The 18,432-nt window shown below is 46.9% G+C and overlaps 2 protein-coding genes across 5 annotated transcripts in view; one reads left to right on the forward strand and one right to left on the reverse strand.

The window, feature by feature from the left end:
* Nucleotides 1-593: 593 nt before the first annotated feature.
* On the forward strand, nucleotides 594-8,206 carry DYNLT1 (dynein light chain Tctex-type 1). Of its 4 annotated transcripts, none has more exons than XM_025382184.1 (5): nucleotides 594-698; nucleotides 4,009-4,050; nucleotides 6,478-6,601; nucleotides 7,476-7,553; nucleotides 7,781-8,206. In XM_025382184.1, exons 1-5 carry the CDS (start codon nucleotides 672-674, stop codon nucleotides 7,849-7,851), a joined length of 342 nt encoding a protein of 113 aa, XP_025237969.1. In that variant the 5' UTR covers nucleotides 594-671; the 3' UTR covers nucleotides 7,852-8,206. The 4 variants fall into 4 exon arrangements, with proteins under 4 accessions (XP_025237969.1, XP_025237971.1, XP_025237970.1 ...); XM_025382186.1 differs by having other exon boundaries at nucleotides 7,496-7,553; XM_025382185.1 differs by lacking the exon at nucleotides 4,009-4,050.
* A 999-nt stretch (nucleotides 8,207-9,205) lies between these two features.
* TMEM181 (transmembrane protein 181) overlaps nucleotides 9,206-18,432 on the reverse strand; it is a 107,147-nt gene continuing 97,920 nt past the window's right edge. The window contains 4 exon segments of the mRNA XM_025382181.1: nucleotides 9,206-12,831; nucleotides 13,814-13,880; nucleotides 15,347-15,436; nucleotides 16,683-16,765. Coding sequence (XP_025237966.1) covers nucleotides 12,753-12,831; nucleotides 13,814-13,880; nucleotides 15,347-15,436; nucleotides 16,683-16,765 — 319 coding nt within the window. The 3' untranslated portion in view covers nucleotides 9,206-12,752.

Consider the following 18,432-nt stretch of genomic DNA (forward strand, 5'->3'; position numbering starts at 1 on the left):
CCACATTCAAATCAAGTCTGTCTAGTTCATTGTGGTTAAGGTAGTCAGGAAGTGTGCCACATTTTACAAAATTTTCCACCCAAAATGTTTTTTTTTAAATGGTGCTTAAAGGAAAAATTCTCATTTACCTGGAAAACTTAACTCCCTAAAGGGAAGTTTCATTCAGATAGCTAAAGTTTGCCAATCCCAGCCCCCAAGGGAACTGCAACAACGTCTCACCGGGCGCACTGCCTTGGCAGTTGCCAGGTGTCCGAGCCGGTTTGAAAGTCCGCGTCAATCCACACGATACAAACCGGGGGAGGGGCCGGGATCACGCTTCCCCTCCAGGACTGCCTTTTGCAAGTGTGTTTTGTTTCTGTTGCTGAGGTTTAGGGAGCTGCCCGGCTACCCTCACGGGTTCCCATGGAAACCACCACCTCCCAGAGGACAGCAGGAGAGGCCAATTCAGGGTCCACCCGCAGGCCCCGCCCAAGGATGGGGTCAGTGAGGGTCCGGGCAGGGAAGGGCGGGACCCGGGAACTCGTCGTGGGCGGGGCCGTGGGGGCCCGGGAGTTGGGCATGGGCGGGGCTGGCGCGAACGGAGAGGGGCGTGGCAGGTCAGGGGCGGGGCCTGAGTGCGCCTGCGTAGTCTGCGCCACTGAGGGAGGCGGAGGCGACGCGCGGGAGGAAAGATGGAAGACTACCAGGCTGCGGAGGAGGTAACCGCCGGGTCGGCGACGGAAGGGTGGAGGCCTAGAGCCCTGGCCGCGGAAGGACACGCGGTGCTGCCCGGGAAGACCTGGGTGCCCACCTCCTTCAGCTAGGCCGGTCTCGGCAGCCCACGGCCTGAGGTTCACGATAGCCGGCGCTCCGCCCGGCCCCATTCTGCCCGGACACTGCCGCCGTTTCCGTGGCGCATGGGGCGGGAAGGGGATTGAGCTTCCCGCGCGGGGAGGCGTCGGGCGTGACTCGGAGAGAGCGCCCGGGTGAGCGGTGCAGAGAAACCTTCACGCAGGGCCTCGCCTCCCGCCCGCAGCCAGGCTCGCCGGGAGGATGACATCACCGCCCCTTGCTCTGCGGAGCTGACCCCAGCCCCAGCCTGGAGCGGGGCGCGGCGGCCGGTCTGGGAGCGCCGAGGCTTGGATGTCTCCCCGCGGGGGTGCGGGTGACCCTCCTGCCCCCAACCCCTCCGCCCCGGGCTGGCGTCCCGGCAGTCCCGCGCCTTTGTCTCGGGCCTCACCTGGGTCTGCAGCGCTGGGAATGAGTAGCACATTTCATTTCCGTTTAAGAGGTCTGTAAGAAAGCTCACTGTTGTGGGGGAAAAAATCGTCTTAGTGCCTCCTTGAGGAAGTAGCATAAAGCCCACGATCTTGTCAAGCAGAAGACACCTATCGGCACCGTGTGCGTTAAATGGCTTTCCTTCAAGCTCACGGTCATTCGGGGAATAGCGCTGATGAGCGCAGCTGAGATACAACCCTCATTTTTCTTCTTACTGAATAATCCTCGTTGAAATTCAGATAGAGCCCTATGGATTTATTATGCAGCCTGTCAAAAATATAAACTATAGATACATTTGGTAAGGTTGGATATTTTACCATTTATGAAATTTAGTGGCCGGGTGCGGTGGCTCACGCCTATAATCCCAGCACTTCAGGAGACCAAGGCGGGCGGATCACCTTAGGTCAGGAGTTCCAGACCAGCCTGACCAACGTGGAGAAACCCCGTCCCTACTAAAGATACAAAATGAGCCGGGCCTGGTGGCGCATGCCTGTAATCCCAGCTATTCGGGAGGCCGAGGCAGGAGAATCGCTTGAACCTGGGAGGCAGAGGTTGCCGTGAGCCGAGATCGCGCCATTGCACTCTAGCCTGGGCAACAAGAGCGAAACTCCGTCTCAAAAAACAAAAAAAAAGAAAAGAAATTTAGTTTAACGAGGAATGTTTTCAGGGAAAATAAAACTAAAACTTAAGGACTGATTAAGTTTCAGTTTTGATCTGATTTCCTAACTAGCACACGCTTCCTGTGACAATGACATAGTCGGTGTTTGAATGCAGATGGCAACCAAGTGAATAGTGACCAGAAGACCTGGTGCAGGAGCAGTTGGCAAAGAAACAGCCTTTCCCCTTAAACTGTTGCTAATATAATATTGGAAAATGTATTATAGCAATATCGAGTAAAACTGTTCTAAAAAAGAAATCGCTTTGTAAAGGAAAGCGCTTAGTACTGCAGTCCGATTCTGACTCCCACAAATGAGGTGGCTAAGTGGCTTCGTTATTCGAGATCTTAATTGCGTATGTGTAAAATGAAGGGGCTGGACAGAGTCATGAGTGTTCCACCTGGGATGGAAGCCCTGGGAGGCGGAGACCATGGCTGCCTTGTAGTAGGCATGTCTTAGGTGTTTACTGAATGGCCCGTTCTGGTCCTCCCAGCAGCCTCTTAGCAGCCTTTTCTCCATCTATTCTAATTTCATGTAGATGCCTGGGCCTTTGTAAGTATTCTCTCAACTCACCATTCATCTTTCTTGGAGAAGTTAAAACTGTCCACTGGATTCAATACAACTCTCTGCTTTCCACTAAAAATTCTTTCAAATGTCCCTCAACCTTTTTCGTACTGTAACCATATGGGAGGTGATACAGTGCCTTTCCTTTGTGATTAAGGTCACTGTAGTCACTTGGAAGGATCCTTTAAGCTTCCAGAAATGACTTAATCTCTAAGATATTGCAAACTGTCATTCACTCAGTGAGTTGGTTTTGTTTCCAAGTCTGACTTCTGAGTACAGTGAGTGAGGTGGCTTCGGGCAGTCAGCTCCTGACCCCCCTAAAAAGAAAGGACAGGGCCTGCAGTGGACAGCAGCCAGGCAGGGAGGAAGACTCACTGCCAAGTCAGGGTTCTCTGCCTTGATTCCCCCAGAATGCACGTTGACTGAGGGCCCCGGGGGGTTGCCCTCTTGAAGGCATGTCCAGAGCTGCGTACCTTTCCTGGGACTCAGCTGTAACTTTAAATGCTTGTGCTCATGTGAAGAGCACATTGGCAGGCAAGTGCCTGACTGATGTTATTTTCAGGATGACCTTTTACCCATTCAGATCTACCATGTGTAAAAGGAAAACTAAGAAAACTATACTCCTGGCACTAGATTACTGCAGGCAGCTCACTTCCTGAGTCATCCAGACACTGACGGAGAACGGCCATGCTGGCAGATGGTAGTTAGTCCTGGAGTAGGAGGGCATCACTGGGAAAGAAAAATAATTACCTGGAAATAATATAATCATTGTACATTTTACAACTAATGGTGCTTTAAAAAAAATTTCCTCAAGGTCAGGCCTCCTAATCAGTTAACATCATGGAAGAGAGAATTACATCTTAAATGGATTGCTTCAGCAGCTTCAGTTAATTTATACAAAAATCACCCAACTCATTAAGCATCTCTATTGGTTAATGATTCTAGCAGTCAGTTGAAATGGAAGAAGAGAATGAATTCTAGTTTAAAGTGAAGTCTTAGATTGTGGCATGATTAAAATAAAACAGGGCCGGGTGTGGCGGCTTACGCCTGTAATCCCACCTCTTTGGGAGGCTGAGGTGGGAGGATCACCTGAGGTCAGGAGTTTGAGACCAGCCTGGCCAACATGGTGAAACCCCCATCTCTACTAAAAATACGAAAATTAGCTGGGTGTGGTGGAGGACACCTGTAATCCCAGCTACTTGGGAGACTGAAGCAGGAGTATCACTTGAACCTGGCAGGTGGAGATTGCAGTGAGCCGAGATCATGCCACTGTGTTCCAGCCTGGTCTACAAAGCAACACTCTGTCTCAAAAATAAATAAATAAAACAGAACACCTTTACATTACGTACATGTATTCTAGTCTTCTGGTTTCTGAAGACTGTAATGCCATCCATCCTTGCTAAAGTGAACAGTCTACTTAGATTATTTCTAAGGTCTTCATTTCTAAATTATGTTCATTACGTAAATTTGCATTTATCAATGTAGTGGAAATATCTTTTAAATAAACTTAACTGAATGTTCTTCCTTGCAGACTGCTTTTGTTGTTGATGAAGTGAGCAACATTGTAAAAGAGGTAAGAGGATAAATGCTCACTTCTTAAAGGTTTGATTAATGGCTTATATTAGAGAAAATAATGTGTTTTAAATACTATCTTGGAATTGTTTTGACCGAGTCTGTGTGTTTTGGTGTTTCAAATAACAGTTTTTACTTCAGCAAATAGCTAGTTAAGAATTGCTTCTATATTATACAAATTACATATTTTAAATCAGACAAGGAATTTTATGTACATAGCATTATTCCTGAATATCACCAAGACTTGATTCTATAATCTTTTAAGCATAAAAGACTCCTGGCATACAAATAGATGTCTCCAGGGTTGAATGAAGAAAGAGTGAGTATAAGAAAATTGAACAGTTAACTTCCAGTTACTCTGGACCTGGTGATCCAGTTTGGGGCCTATATGCTTACTTTTCTTACATTTCTAAACTCACACTTTATTGTGTTATTGATCATGAAGAGGAAGAGAGACAGAAGGGATGTTTGTTATTCATTCAGAAAGTACATACTGAGGGAGCACGCAGGGCATACACCCTCCTGGAGTTTACAGCTGAGGGGCGGGCAGGGCAGACACATCAAACAGTCCCCCTGGAAAGTGTCAGCCTGCATTTGCTGTGTGGTAAGTGCCACTAGTGGTGGTGCTGTGAGAGCATTGAACGGGGAATGTGACCCACCCAGGGAGTTCAGGGACCATTTCGAGCTGAAATCTGAAGAATGAGTAGAAGTAGGGGTAATGCAGTAAAAAGAGGGGACAAGGCCCCGTGGGAAGTGGGGGCAGTGCACATTCCCCGTTCCCCCCTATTGCAGGGACTACAGGTAATTCTGTACTCAGGTGACCCTAAATATTGGGTAGTAGTCAATTTGCGCAGGTCCAAAATTGGTGGAGAGTTCCCTCCTCCTTGAAAAACTGAGTTTCAAAGTATGTGAGGAGGGAGAGCTGGTGGAGGGAGAGGTTTAGCTTAAACAAAGCCCCCCCACCTTTTGACAATGCCCAGGTTTAGTAATACCGCTGTCCTCTTAAACTGGGACTTCTGGCCCCCCAGCCCTCTTGCAGCCTCTGAGCTGGGAGGGAGCACAGTGGCAGAGGACAAGAAGTAAGCAGGCCCTATGTGTAACATGACTACTCAGAGTCCCAGGGAGATGATCAGCAGGTCTGTAGGTAGAAATCAGAGTGACCTAGGGAGGTTTTAGGTCCTCAAAAGCAAGGTCACTGGATCTAAGCCGCAGGCATCAGATACCAGTCTGTCCCCACTGTGCACAGCTCAGATCCCCGGACTGCTGGTTTGCTCTGCCTGTCTGAGGACAGACCTTGGCCCTCACTGAATGTTGTTATTTTCATTTTAGTTCATAAGTGTCATAGAAACTCAGGTTCCTGGTTTCTAGCACAGCAAGTTAGGGGTAGAGAAGAAAGTTGCTGAGATGCAAGCACACTGGCATCCATGTGAAAGGGGAGCTGACGCTGAAAAACCCAGAAAATCACACAATGGCAGTATCATAGCGATAAGCTTAGCGAGAACAGCGACAGTGAGCCTTGCATTGTCAGATAACCGCCAAAGAATATAGCATAGAAAAAGAAGTAAGCGTATAATAAAGGAGAAAAGTTGGGCTGGGTGCTGTGGCTTATGCCTGCAATCCCAGCACTTTAGGAGGCTGAGGCAGGAGGATCACTTGAGCCCAGGCATTTGACAGCAGCCTGGGCAACAAAGCAAGACCCCATCTCTACAAAAAACTAGCCAGGCATGGTGGCACATGCCTACAGTCCCAGCTACTGGGGAAGCTGAGGTGGGAGGACTGCTTGAGCGCCAGAGGTCAAGGCTGCAGTGAGCCAAGATTGCATCACTGCTCTCCAGCCTGGGCAACAGAAGGAGACCCTGCCTCAGAAAAATCAAAATTAAAAAATGTCATCATAAACCTAAAATAAGTTTTGGAATATAAAGGGCTTTTAGTTATCTGAAAAATGCACTTAACGTGATAACCTGTTCCCAAACAATGCTGGATAAAAGTATTTTTTAATATATGATTATTTGGATAGGTTTGTATATTGTCAGTTGTACAAATAATACAATTCTTCTAATACATAGTATTAGTATATGTTAGATAGTAGTAGATAAAAGTAATACACCTTTAAGAAATGAATGGCAAAATATTTTCTAACCTCGACAGGAAAAAAAATGTATTGCTTATCTCTAAATATTAATAGTAGTAGTGAACATTAAGTGTAAGTATTAGGTCAAAATGTGTAAATAATTAGACTGAATTTTTAAAGCAAATTTCAAACATTTAAATGAAATATAATACTATTAAAAGGTATATTTGCAAAGGCACCCTCATGATTAAAAATAAACTTTTCATAAATCACTTCTTGGGGTGCTGTCAGTTCTGATTGAAAGGTGGTGTGAGTGCATTTGGTTAACTGGGACGCACTTTGTGCTTTGTTTTCTAGGCTATAGAAAGCGCAATTGGTGGTAATGCTTATCAACACAGCAAAGTGAACCAGTGGACCACAAATGTAGTAGAACAAACTTTAAGCCAACTCACTAAGCTGGGAAAACCGTTTAAATACATCGGTAATGGGTTTTTGTTTCTTGTATATTTGAGGGATGGTTTTTTAACACTGATCAGAGGGGCATCCAGTACCAGAAACAACAGCTAACGTGGCCCCACCTCAAGGAAGGCTCCTGGTGGGAGTCGGTCGTGTGTGTAGCATACGTTAGCATACACTTGACCATTTGGCTGCTGGTACAGTTGCAGGGCGTTTGTGAAGCGGGATCTTACAGGAAGTCCCATCAGATGCTTTTAGAACAAGTGAAGTGGAGAGGGAGCGTGTACAGACAGCCCCCAACTTAACAGTGGTTCAACTTAGGATTTTTCAACTTTGTGATGGATTTACCAGGGTATTAAGTGCATTTGCAACTTAATTTTTATATATTGTCGATTTATGATGGGTTTATGGGACACTGTAAGTCAAGAAGCACCTATAATTTGTCAGTGTAGTGAGACGAGGCAATCTGTCCCTATAATTTTTATTGAGAACATCAACCATGTGCAGCTATGTACTTTTGCTGAAAGTGGACAGAATGGGCCGGGCGCAGTGGCTCACGCATGTAATCCCAGCACTTTGGGAGGCCGAGGCAGGTGGATCACGAGGTCAGGAGTTCAAGACCAGCTTGGCCAAGATGGTGAAACCCCATCTTTACTAAAAATACAAAAAATTAGCTGGGCGTGGTGGCACATGCCTTGTAATCCCAGCTACTCCGGAGGCTGAGGCGGAGAATTGCTTAAACCTGGAGGGGCGGAGGTTGCAGTGAGCCGAGATTGCGCCACTGCACTCCAGCCTGGGTGACAGAGTGAGACTGCATCTCAAAAAAAAAAAAGAAGTAGACAGAATGACATTTGTGTTACCCGGTAGACTTCTCTAATAAAAATTTGTTTTAACTTAAGTGACCTGTGTAATCATGCAGAAGAATGGAGCTGGATTACACACAGCAAGTTCCTGCTTCTGGGACAGCTCTACTGACGGTATGATTTTCATTCATGTTTGTGAAGTTTTGTTGTGTGAAATATGTGACTGGACGTTTATCATCTTTGAATGCAATGTATGTTTATCAACCTTTTAAAACATTTTATAATAGACTTGCCAAGGTCCTTTGTGTAGCCTATAGGTACTTGACTGTTGGCCTTATTGTGAGTAAAACGTTGTCCCCCAGCTTTCCCTGCCTTAAATGCTGCTCTCTTCCCTCCCGCAGGGAGCTGCACTGTGCGATGGGAGAATAAGACCATGTACTGCATCGTCAGCGCCTTCGGACTGTCTATCTGACTTGCAGTTCAGCCTATGGCCTTTCTCCTTTTGTCTCTAGTTCATCCTCTAACCACCAGCCATGAATTCAGTGAACTCTCTCCTTGTTCTCTTTAAGTGTTTTGTGGCACTCTCACAATGTAGAGGAAAAAACCAAATGACCACACTGTGATGTGAACGGCACCGAAGTCAGATGAGTATCCCTGTAGGTCACCTGCAGCCTGCGTTGCCACTTGTCTTAACTCTGAATATTTCTTTTCAAAGGTGCTAAAATCTGAAATCTGCTAGTGTGAAACTTGCTCTACTCTCTGAAATGATTCATAGACACTAATTTTCCATACTTTATACTTTTGTTAGAATAAATTATTCAAATCTAGAGTCTGTTGTGTTCTCCATGGTCTGCATAGTATCATAAATGATTTCTTCGTATTTAGTGAGTGGCTTCAGAATCTATACAACCGGGCCGGGTGCGGTAGCTCATGCCTGTAATCCCAGCACTTTGGGAGGCCGAGGCAGGCAGATCATGAGGTCACGAGACCGAGACCATCCTGGCTAACACTGTGAAACCCCGTCTCTACTAAAGATACAAAAAATTAGCTGGGCGTGGTGGCGGGCACCTGTAGTCCCAGCTACTTGGGAGGCTGAGGCAGGAGAATGGCGTGAGCCCGGGAGGTGGAGCATGCAGTGAGCCAAGATCGCGCCACTACACTCCAGCCTGGGCGACAGACCGAGACTCTGCCTCAAAAAAACAAAACAAAAAAAAAACTATGCAAACAAAAAGTTGCAGTTCTGCTGTGGTCCTCTCTATGATGTACTCATTTCACCCATGGGACCAGGATCCTGACGTCTCTGCTGGGCTCTGGTTAGATTCCTACCCCTGGGCATTACACCCACGATTCTTAAGCCCTCCTCTTCTAGAGATTAAGGGGTGGGAGGTGGCCAAAGCAATTCCTATTCTCTTAGCCAGAGAGCTCACACTTGGGCCAAAGCTATGACACCTTAACTGTTAATCCCGTGTTCTCTGTAGGGCTCACAAATTTAGTACTTCATAGCTTACAAAATGGCTTTCACAATCACTCATTTTATGTCCTCAACAATTTGCAGTCATTTAAAAATCAGAAAATGTGTTTGGAGGTTATCTGATTGGCTTAAAGTCACACATCCAAGTAGGGAGATGGGCCCAAACCCAGGACTTGTCTCCATCTTCAGTGCTCTTCCCCAGGCCATGTCAGACATGGCAATAAAGACACCTCCGTGCCTGCCTGCTGAAATGGAAAAGCCCTTCCGTTACCGCCAAAGCCGCTTTATTAAAGCATTTATGTCTGCAAGGCCAAATTAACTCCACACACAAAGAGCAAACAAATCAAGACACATAGAATATTAAAAATTTATTAACATTTACCAGAAAGGTAGTGTCAGAATTAAGCCATTCGCAAAACACGAATTTGCTCATTCACTTTTGCCTGATGACAGCAACACTGTGATGGGGTGGCACTGTGCTCCAAGGACAGGTCCCCAGCTGAATACATGGCTCTAGAACCTCTCCCTCTGGGCTTAAAGTTTAGTGTTACTTTACAAATATTTACAGTCATTTTGTAAAAAGGCAGTTTCAGTAGCAGAAACTTCTTCTGTTTTATAGTATGGTGTTATAGTTACCAGCGTATCTCCAATGTCAAACCAAGATAAACAGCATCACAAGATGTCACAGACTCACACAACTTCCCTTTGGCCAGGGGAAAAGATTTGTATCTTTTTTTTTTCCCCCCAGAAGTCCAACCTCCAAGGCAACTGGTTTCTAAAACCCTCAAAATACACAAATACACTTTCATGTTTTAAGTCTCATCTTCACTAAATGTTCAGAGACATCCCTTTTAATTATCCCTTTTATGAGGATCTGTGTTTTTCCTGTGATAAAGGATTCAGGAAATAATTTACCACATTATAATCTATTTAACATAACTACCCTCAGTAAATAGTTCATAAAATACTTGGGGCTGGTAACATTTGTCTTGTAACCTGCTCATTTAGTGGGTTGGGTTTACATAATGTATCTAAGCTTTTACTGCAATCTGCAATTATGTACAGTAACAACCTTACAAACCTTGAATATAGTATATATATCCCCTTCTCTAGCCTTTCAAATGGGGCTTAAGAGAGAGAAAATGGCACCACTTCACTGCTGTAATGATTTAATAATAAATCAAGCAGACTTATTATCCACATGGATAATGAAGCTCTCCCTAGGGAAACTGAAATACCTCTGGTCATCTTCCAGGTTCTGCTAGACTGGACCAGTATTTAAAAAATCCCAAAGATGATGTTATTCAAGCCATTACCATGAAAGAACTAAAGTCAGCCCTTTAAGTTCGCAAAAACTTTAACATAACTACCCTCAGTAAATAGTTTATTTTTTCTTCAATAATTTTCTTGCTACTGTCAAAAGTTTCTGGCAGACTTTAGTGTTTTAACCAGATACCTATGGTACATATTCTACATGCCAAGTGCTAGAGAGTTTAAGCAAAATTTTACATGGGGTATGTAATAAGTTGATATTTATGATATACCAGGGAAGACAAGTTGAAAATACATGACTTAATAAGAACCATTTTCCCCTTAAAGTACTAATTTTTTTTCTTATTTCCAACTTAGTTACAAAAAGTAAATAAATCCCATATTTTTCATTTCACTGATGCATGAAAACTCAATGTATGAAGATAAGTCATCAGTTTATAATTACACTATAGGACAAAGATAAGTTTTTAAAAGTTCTAGTGTGTGTATGGCTAAATGCCTCAAATATTTTACATTTACTGATAAGTAACAGCATTCCAAATCATGGACAATTATTTTATAATGATTAAAAATTGTAAACTGTATCACAGAACATGTTAATCAGCACAAGTCTTCATCAGTTTACATAAAATTATAGTAGTCTTATTAGAAGTTGTAAAATTTGGTAACAGAAAATTTTTTTCCATACACAGAAAAAAAAAACACATCATTGCAAATTTAAAAATCATGTAAACTTAAATTACCCTTGCAGTAAGTTGTCTTAAACATTCATATTTACAAGGTTTTTAAAACAATGTGAATGGAACCCATATTAAAAGTACATTATCACTAAAGTTTAAATTAAAAGGAAAAATACAAAGGAAAGTCATAACAAATAGTTTCTCATGAACATCTCTGAAGTCCTAGCACTACTTAACATGGATGGTAATTTGAAGCTCTGCACGGTAATCTGAGAGTCAATGCATAGATGAAGAAAAAAAGTAGGTACTGTTTGGGTTGCGGAACTATCATCTTCTGGACCTCAATCGCCAAGACAGCATCAGTCAGGTTGCCCACAGTTACCGGATGTTAATAGATGTGTGACTGCAGAGGTGAAGAGGAAAGCATAGGAGACGTCCACACGAGACTTCTATATGGAGTCCTTGACTGAAAGGAACGGGGAAGCTCCAGGGCTTTCTATGATGCCACAGATTCAACGGTGCCAAGGACTTCACAGAGCAGGTCATCCCTACCTGACCGCTATGTGACGCATGGAGGACAGGGAACCCCTTCCGGAAGCACAAGTTGCCTTCTACCCAAATACGTTTTCCATGAACCATTTAAAACATTTTACTTTTCATTTTGTTTCCAAATACGAGTTTTAAAAACTTTTTGCCAATAACTAATCTAAAATATTCTATCAATCTTTCATGAAGCTTTATTTATGAATGACACAGGTTCTCGCTCTGACATCCAGGCTGGAGTGCAGTGGCGCAATCATGGCTCACTGCAGCCTCGACCTTCAGGGCTCAAGCAATCCTCCCACCTCAGCCTCCTGAGTAGCTGGGACTACGGACATGCCCCAGCATGCCCGGCTAACTTTTTAAATGTTTTATAGAGACGGGGTCTCCCTAAGTTGCCCAAGCTGGTTTCAAACTCCTGGGCTCAAGTGATCCTCCCACTTTGGCCTCCCAAAGTGTTGAGATTACAGGTGTGAGCCACTGTGCCTGATCCCTCATTTAGCTTTTATTTAAATAAATAAATAAATAAGGCTCTGTGGCATTTCATATTCAACAGAATTGCAGAAACTGCCATTTATTGGAATGATAAGGGTTCCTCTCCTGCCCAATTTACCACCCACAGGGAAATCCAATTTAGTGATGTGTGTACACACAGGCCCCTGAAAAGCACCATGGCAATAAGACCTTCCCCACAGGAGTTGGTAACCTGTAAATTACCTTAGCCTTTCCTTATTCAACTTATCAAACCCTCCTCAGAACTCCACACTATTACTTCCCCTTTGGTGACGTGAAGGGTTGGAACCCAGGCATCCCCCATTCCCCTGATGAGTCACAACACACACTGCACCAAACGCAGTCCATGTAAGTGACCAATCACTTCAGCCACCTGGTTACCCAGGGCACTGGCCACTCAACGAGGAAGGACTGCCCTGAAGCGGCCACAGATAAGGCTTCCCTTTGAGTTTAAAAGGCCAAAAAACAGTACCAGGGAGAAGGGAAGAAAGAGGGTGAGGCTGTCACGCTGAGGACCTAGTCACAGGCGGCCCGTGAACTTGGAATCAGTGAATGATCACAGAAAAAAAAAAGTACGTAATTCACTCTACTAAAAATGTGTGATTTCCTCCTCATCACTGAAAACATGCTCTCTCATCTGAAATCTTCATAAAAAAGGATTTGGCTGTTGAAACTTGTTATCAGCGCCTCTCTTCTCATAGCCACCAAGACAATAAATTTAGCTAAACATTTAAATTTGCCCTCAGTTTTGGTTTTCCTTTAAAAAAATATGTAAACAAATGAGGAACAGGAAATCTCTGCTTATAAGAAAAGTCTGAATATAACAGGGGAAGGTCAGCAGACGGTCACTGGGGAAAGCATCCAGGCACCTTGTCGCCTTGCTGGGCTGGCCAGGGCTCAGTCACTGTCTGACTCCTCCTTGTACTTGGCCCGAATGGCCTGGCCGTTCTGCAGCGGCATTTCTTCATAGTCACTCCTGTGAGGAAAGAGACCTTTGAGACCGTCTGACTTCTGACAGCTCTTTATTCATCTCTTCCACACTGACACACCATCCCTGCAGGAATTCGACCACAGCTTTGCTTCCTCAATTTTTTTTTTTTTTTTTTTTGAGACAGAGTCTCGCTCTGCCGCCCAGGCTGGAGTGCAGTGGCGTGATCTTGGCTCACTGCAAGCTCCGCCTCCCGGGTTCATGCCATTCTCCTGCCTCAGCCTCCCGAGTAGCTGGGACTACAGGCGCCCGCCACCTCGCCCGGCTAGTTTTTTTGTATTTTTTAGTAGAGACGGGGTTTCACCGTGTCAGCCAGGATGGTCTCGATCTCCTGACCTCGTGATCCGCCCGTCTCAGCCTCCCAAAGTGCTGGGATTACAGGCTTGAGCCACCGCGCCCGGCCTGCTTCCTCAATTTTCTATCTCCAACTGCTACTGCTGCTGACCCCATCCTCCTCTCCCCCACCCCCAGTTCCCAGGACCCATCAGTCCAGAGAGCACAGTTCTTCCCGTGGCCAGCACGCCCCACAGGTAGCCAGCAGAAAGGAATACCACCACATCTAAGCCCGAATACTGTGAAAACAGAAAACCACGAGCCACTCGACACTCCAAAGTAAATGCTTTCATACCTTAAAAATAATTTTAGAATAGTAACCCATTCAGTAAACATGCAAGGCCATGCTGGGATGCCCAAGGTGTGCCGGCCTTCTAAGGGACAGGGGCTGGGATGCCCAAGGTGTGCCGGCCTTCTGAGGGATAGGCGCTGGGATGTGCGAGGTGCGCCAGCTTTCTGAGGGACAGGGGCTGGGATGCCCAAGGTGTGCCAGCCTTCTAAGGGACAGGGGCTGGGATGCCCGAGGTGCGCTGGCCTTCTGAGGGACGGGCTGGGATGCCCGAGGTGCGCCGGCCTTCTGAGGGACAGGGGCTGGGATGCCCGAGGTGCGCCGGCCTTCTGAGGGACAGGGACTCACCCATAAATCACATCATCATCGGAATCATTCAGCATGGAGAAGGCAGGATTGTCTTTCAGCTGGGACTCTGAAAACCAACAAGAGCATTTTCATCTCAAGCAACTGACATGATGAGCCTGGACAGGCAGAATGTTGTCCCAGACAAAGGATGGGAGTCGGGAAGAGCTGGATTCAAATTGCAGATGCTGCCATCATCAAATCTCATGAGGCTATTTTCTCATCAAGACAGGGCTGGCCTGGCCTGCTTGGCAGGGACATCCTGAAGGCTGAGGGAGGCAGCCTGTGGGAAGGAGCAGGCAGGCTGCCGGTGCCCGCGGGCGAGCTGCCTCCTGTTGACACGGGGAGTGGGGAGCCGAACACAGGCCCCAGGAGATGTGGCTCTGCCCTGCCTGCCCCGGCCCAGTCCTTGGACTTGCAGCGAGCTGCTTCTTCTGTAACATGGGCATGATTATAAGTTTATCATAAAGTTGCTGTCAAGCTTCAGTGAGACGCCGTTTGTGCAAGTGCCAGCACACTGTAAGATGTCGGGGGGTGCGGGGGGCTGCCTATGTTCTAGAGAGCTCCCATCCTTTTCACTCCCTGTGAAAGAGGGTTGTTTTGGTTTCATTATTGGGTGACTTTTTGTATGTTTTGGCTTTTCTTTTTAATGGTCACAACACTACTACAGATGTTCCTTGACTTACGATGGGGTTATGTCCTGATAAACCCATTGTTAAGTTGAAAATATCATTAAGTCAAAAATGCATTGACTACAGCTAAGGTACCGAACATCACAGCTTAGCCTATTCTGCCTTAAGTGTTATTACCTTAGCCTTTAGTTGGGCAAAATCATCTAATGCAAAGCTTATTTTTGTTTTAAGAGAAAAGGTCTCATTCTGTCCCCGAGGTTAGAGTGCAGCGGCGTGCTCATAGCTTACTGCAACCTCTCCTCTTGGGCTCAAGTGATCATCCTTCCTCAGCCAAAAAAGTAGCTGGGATTATAGGCACGTCACCACACCTGTCTAATTTTTAAATTTTTTGTAGAGATGGGGTCTCTATTTTGCTCCCCAGGCTGGTTTCAAACTCCCAGCCTTGAACAATCCTCCTGCCTTGGCCTCCCAAAGTGCTGGGATCAAAGGATCAAAGCCTGTTTTGTAATAAATGTTGACCATCTCATGAATTTACTCAATGCTGTACTGAAAGTGAAAAACAGAATGGTTGTTTGGGTATTCAAAGTGTGATGTCTCCTGAATGTGTATTGCTTTTGCACCTTTGTAAAGTCAAAAAATCCCCAACCGAACAGCGTAAGCTGAGGACTGACACTAACAAAATGAGTATGTTAACTGTGTGGGAAGGACACAACGCAGGTTCTACGTATGCTGGCCCCCAACTCACCTCAGAGCTCAACATTTCAACTCACTGTCTCTCTGCCAAGAGAAGTCACTAGGAATCACAGTGCCCACATGAATGGGAAACCCAGGAAGTGGGTCATGGAGGAACACAGGCTTCTGTGCCCGCTACCTGGCCAGCAGCCCAGACCCCAGGGTGGCTTACCATAGAGGGCATTCTTCGACGGAGAATATACAAAGGCCAAGGTGTAGAGATAGAAGTTCAACAGGCCATAGAAAGATAAGAACTCGGCTGGTGGTGCTGTCAAGGGAAGGAACGCGGCATCTGGACACAGCAGTCAGAGGCTGTGCCTCAGCCCGACCACTCCTCCTGCAATCAGCAGCCCCTTCTGGTGCCAAGCCCCTGTCAGTGCCCGGGGATCCCTAACCCAGACGTCAGGACTCCGCAGTTCAAGCCCACAGCCAGGGGTCACAAGGACTCTTCAAAGTCACAGTAAATAACAGATCAACTGTGGTCTCTCCCATCAGTGGAAACCTAGCTCCACTGAGCCATCTGGTGGCGATCCTGTCACCGGCACCGAGGGCAGGGCCAGAAGAGATGAAGTTACACGAAAAGGGCAGGAAGGCCACGGGCAAACAGCAAATCAAGGTCTCTAGACACAATAATGAAATAAAGAATTGGAAACAAACTCTCAAACCAATTGTTCTGAATATTTTCTGGATTACAGACCCCTATGAAAATCTGATAAAAGCTTAGCATGAAATTCAGTCACAAAAATTTGAAAAAATCGTGTATTAATTCATGCATTAATTGGGACATAAGAAATCCCAAAGAACCCAAGATTTAAACGATTAACTCCTGAAGTGTCCCCAAAAAGGAGTATGTGCCAACAAGCACACACATCACCTCTCCGACTTCTGGGCGAGGCCAGGGCTCCCTGGAGGCAACAGCCCTGCCCCACTGGCTTCGGGCACAGCGGGAATCGAAGGGGGTCTTAGTATTTTATGAGCTCTTCCCTACAGACACAGGCTCAACTTGCCATGACTGTCACCCCTATATCTCAGTGATGATGAGAGAGAGACCCCCGGGGCAGACAGGAGGTGCACGGCAGCCCTCAGCCACCCCGCAGTGCTCTGCTGGAGGGCAGAGGGGGCTTGGAGCCCCGCGGTGTGGAGGGGCGACTGCACCTCATTTACCTCATGGCGCCTGCCCCTCTGGGTGGAAAGCAGGGTGGTGTGGGCACGTTCCAGAGCACCAGCCTCCCTGGGTTTGGAACCGGGTTCTGCCACCCAAAACCTGACCTGGGGGAACTACTGAGCCCTCCAGGCTCAAGCTTCTTGTGTACAGAGGAAGGACAGGCTGCCCTGTCCCTGGGCTGCAGCGGGGCCAACTGAGATGCCTCTCAGCAGAGACGAGGCCTCCAGAGAACAGGGCGTGAGGAGCTGACTTGTCTCCTCTTGAAAGGGGCAAATCTGAGCCACTAACCGCTGCAATGCTAAGCAGGCCTCCTGCAGCCAGGGCCCTCCAGTTAAAAGGATATAATTCTGGTAGTGAGTTGACAGCTCTGCTACAAAATTGTCTTGTAGTACTTGTGCTCCAAATCTCAAATAAAGGATGACGATGCTGAAAAAGACAGACGAACAGAGACAATATGTAAACATGCATGAAAACGGCATTCGCTTCAGAGAATTCTCTATTCATCCCATTCAACTTTTTGGTCTGTACGTTATGATTTCTGTATGGGTACTTCCACACGCGCACAGACGCGCGCACAGACGCACGCACACGCACACACACACAGAGCCCCTGCCTCTGGTTTTTGGTCTTGGATCTAGGCAGGCTAGACCCACTGGCCAGCTGCAGGGACACGATGAACCCTGCTGCGGACCCCATCACACTCTCCCTACTTGGGGCCTTGAAGCCCCCCTGGCACATTTCCTCCCTGCTCTCGCTCTTGTAATTCAGGTTTTCGAGACCATCTCTGGTGACAGAGTCCCCCTCTCCCAAGGGAAGCCCGCTTCTCCTTCATCACAGCTCCCCTTTCAAACACCTCCCCGGTCAGTTCCAGTGACTCGCACAGCAATGAAGGCAGCACCTGTGGTTCAGATTGGTTCAGACTCCCACCCGGTGACAGATGACAACAGAGGCCTCAGGTAACAGGTCCATAGGCTCCTTCTCCGCCAGCCTTCCACCTCACCTCCCACATGCCACTCTCAGCCAGACGGTTTCATTAACATGTGCACCAGACCCTCTCACCTCCCAGCTCAAGACCCTCTGGCGGTCTCCTAGCACAGAATGGAAACTAGACTCGAGAGCTCGCTCTGCCTCCCACTGTGCCCACGCCTGCTTGTCTCCAGCCATGCTGGTCTCCAGCGACACTGCTGTCTCTCCACCTCGCCATGCTGATGCTCACCCAGGCTGCCTGTTCTGCAGCCTGGAGCAGCCACCCCACAGCTTTCAGGGATCCTCCTCAGGTCCTCGGCCAAATGTCACCTCCCCAAGAGACACATCCCTAAACCACTCATCTGAAGTGGACCCTTCCCGTCCGCAAGTCACGTCTTCGTTTCATCTGCCGCATGGCCCGCAGGGGTAATGTATTTAGTTGTTTGCCACTCGTCTCCCTCTGTGAGAACATAAATCCCGTGACAGAGAGAAGCCTGTCTGCCAGGAGGCACTCAGTAACTATTTGTAGGATAAATGAGTCCCGACACCAGCGTGAAGAAAGATCACAAGGCAGGGCAACCTCCGAGACGGAGGTCACCAGAAGTAGACACTAGCTCCCAACTTGGGGACTAGGTAATTTGAGGGTGAGGGTGTGTGAGAGTGATGGTGTGAGGTGACAGTGAAGGTGTGAGAATGTGAAGGTGAGAGTGAGGGTGTGAGAATGTGAGGGTGTGAGAATGTGAGGGTGAGGGTGTGAGAATGTGAGCGTGTGAGAATGTAAGGGTGTGAGAATGTGAGGGTGAGAGTGAGGATGAGAGTGAGGGTGTGAGAATGTGAGGGTGTCAGAATGTGAGGGTGTGAGAATGTGAGGGTGAGAGTGAGGATGAGAGTGAGGGTGTGAGAATGTGAGGGTGTGAGAATGTGAGGGTGTGAGAATGTGAGGGTGTGAGAATGTGAGGGTGTGAGAATGAGGGTGAGGGTGTGAGAATGTGAGCGTGTGAGTGTGTGAGAATGTGAGAATGTGAGGGTGAGGGTGTGACGGTATGAGAATATAAGGGTGAGTGAGGGCACGATAATGTGAGGGTGTGAGAATGTGAGGGTGTGAGAATTTGATGGTGAGAGTGAGG

Source organism: Theropithecus gelada, chromosome 4 (genome assembly GCF_003255815.1).
Source record: "Theropithecus gelada isolate Dixy chromosome 4, Tgel_1.0, whole genome shotgun sequence".
NCBI lineage: Eukaryota > Metazoa > Chordata > Mammalia > Primates > Cercopithecidae > Theropithecus > Theropithecus gelada.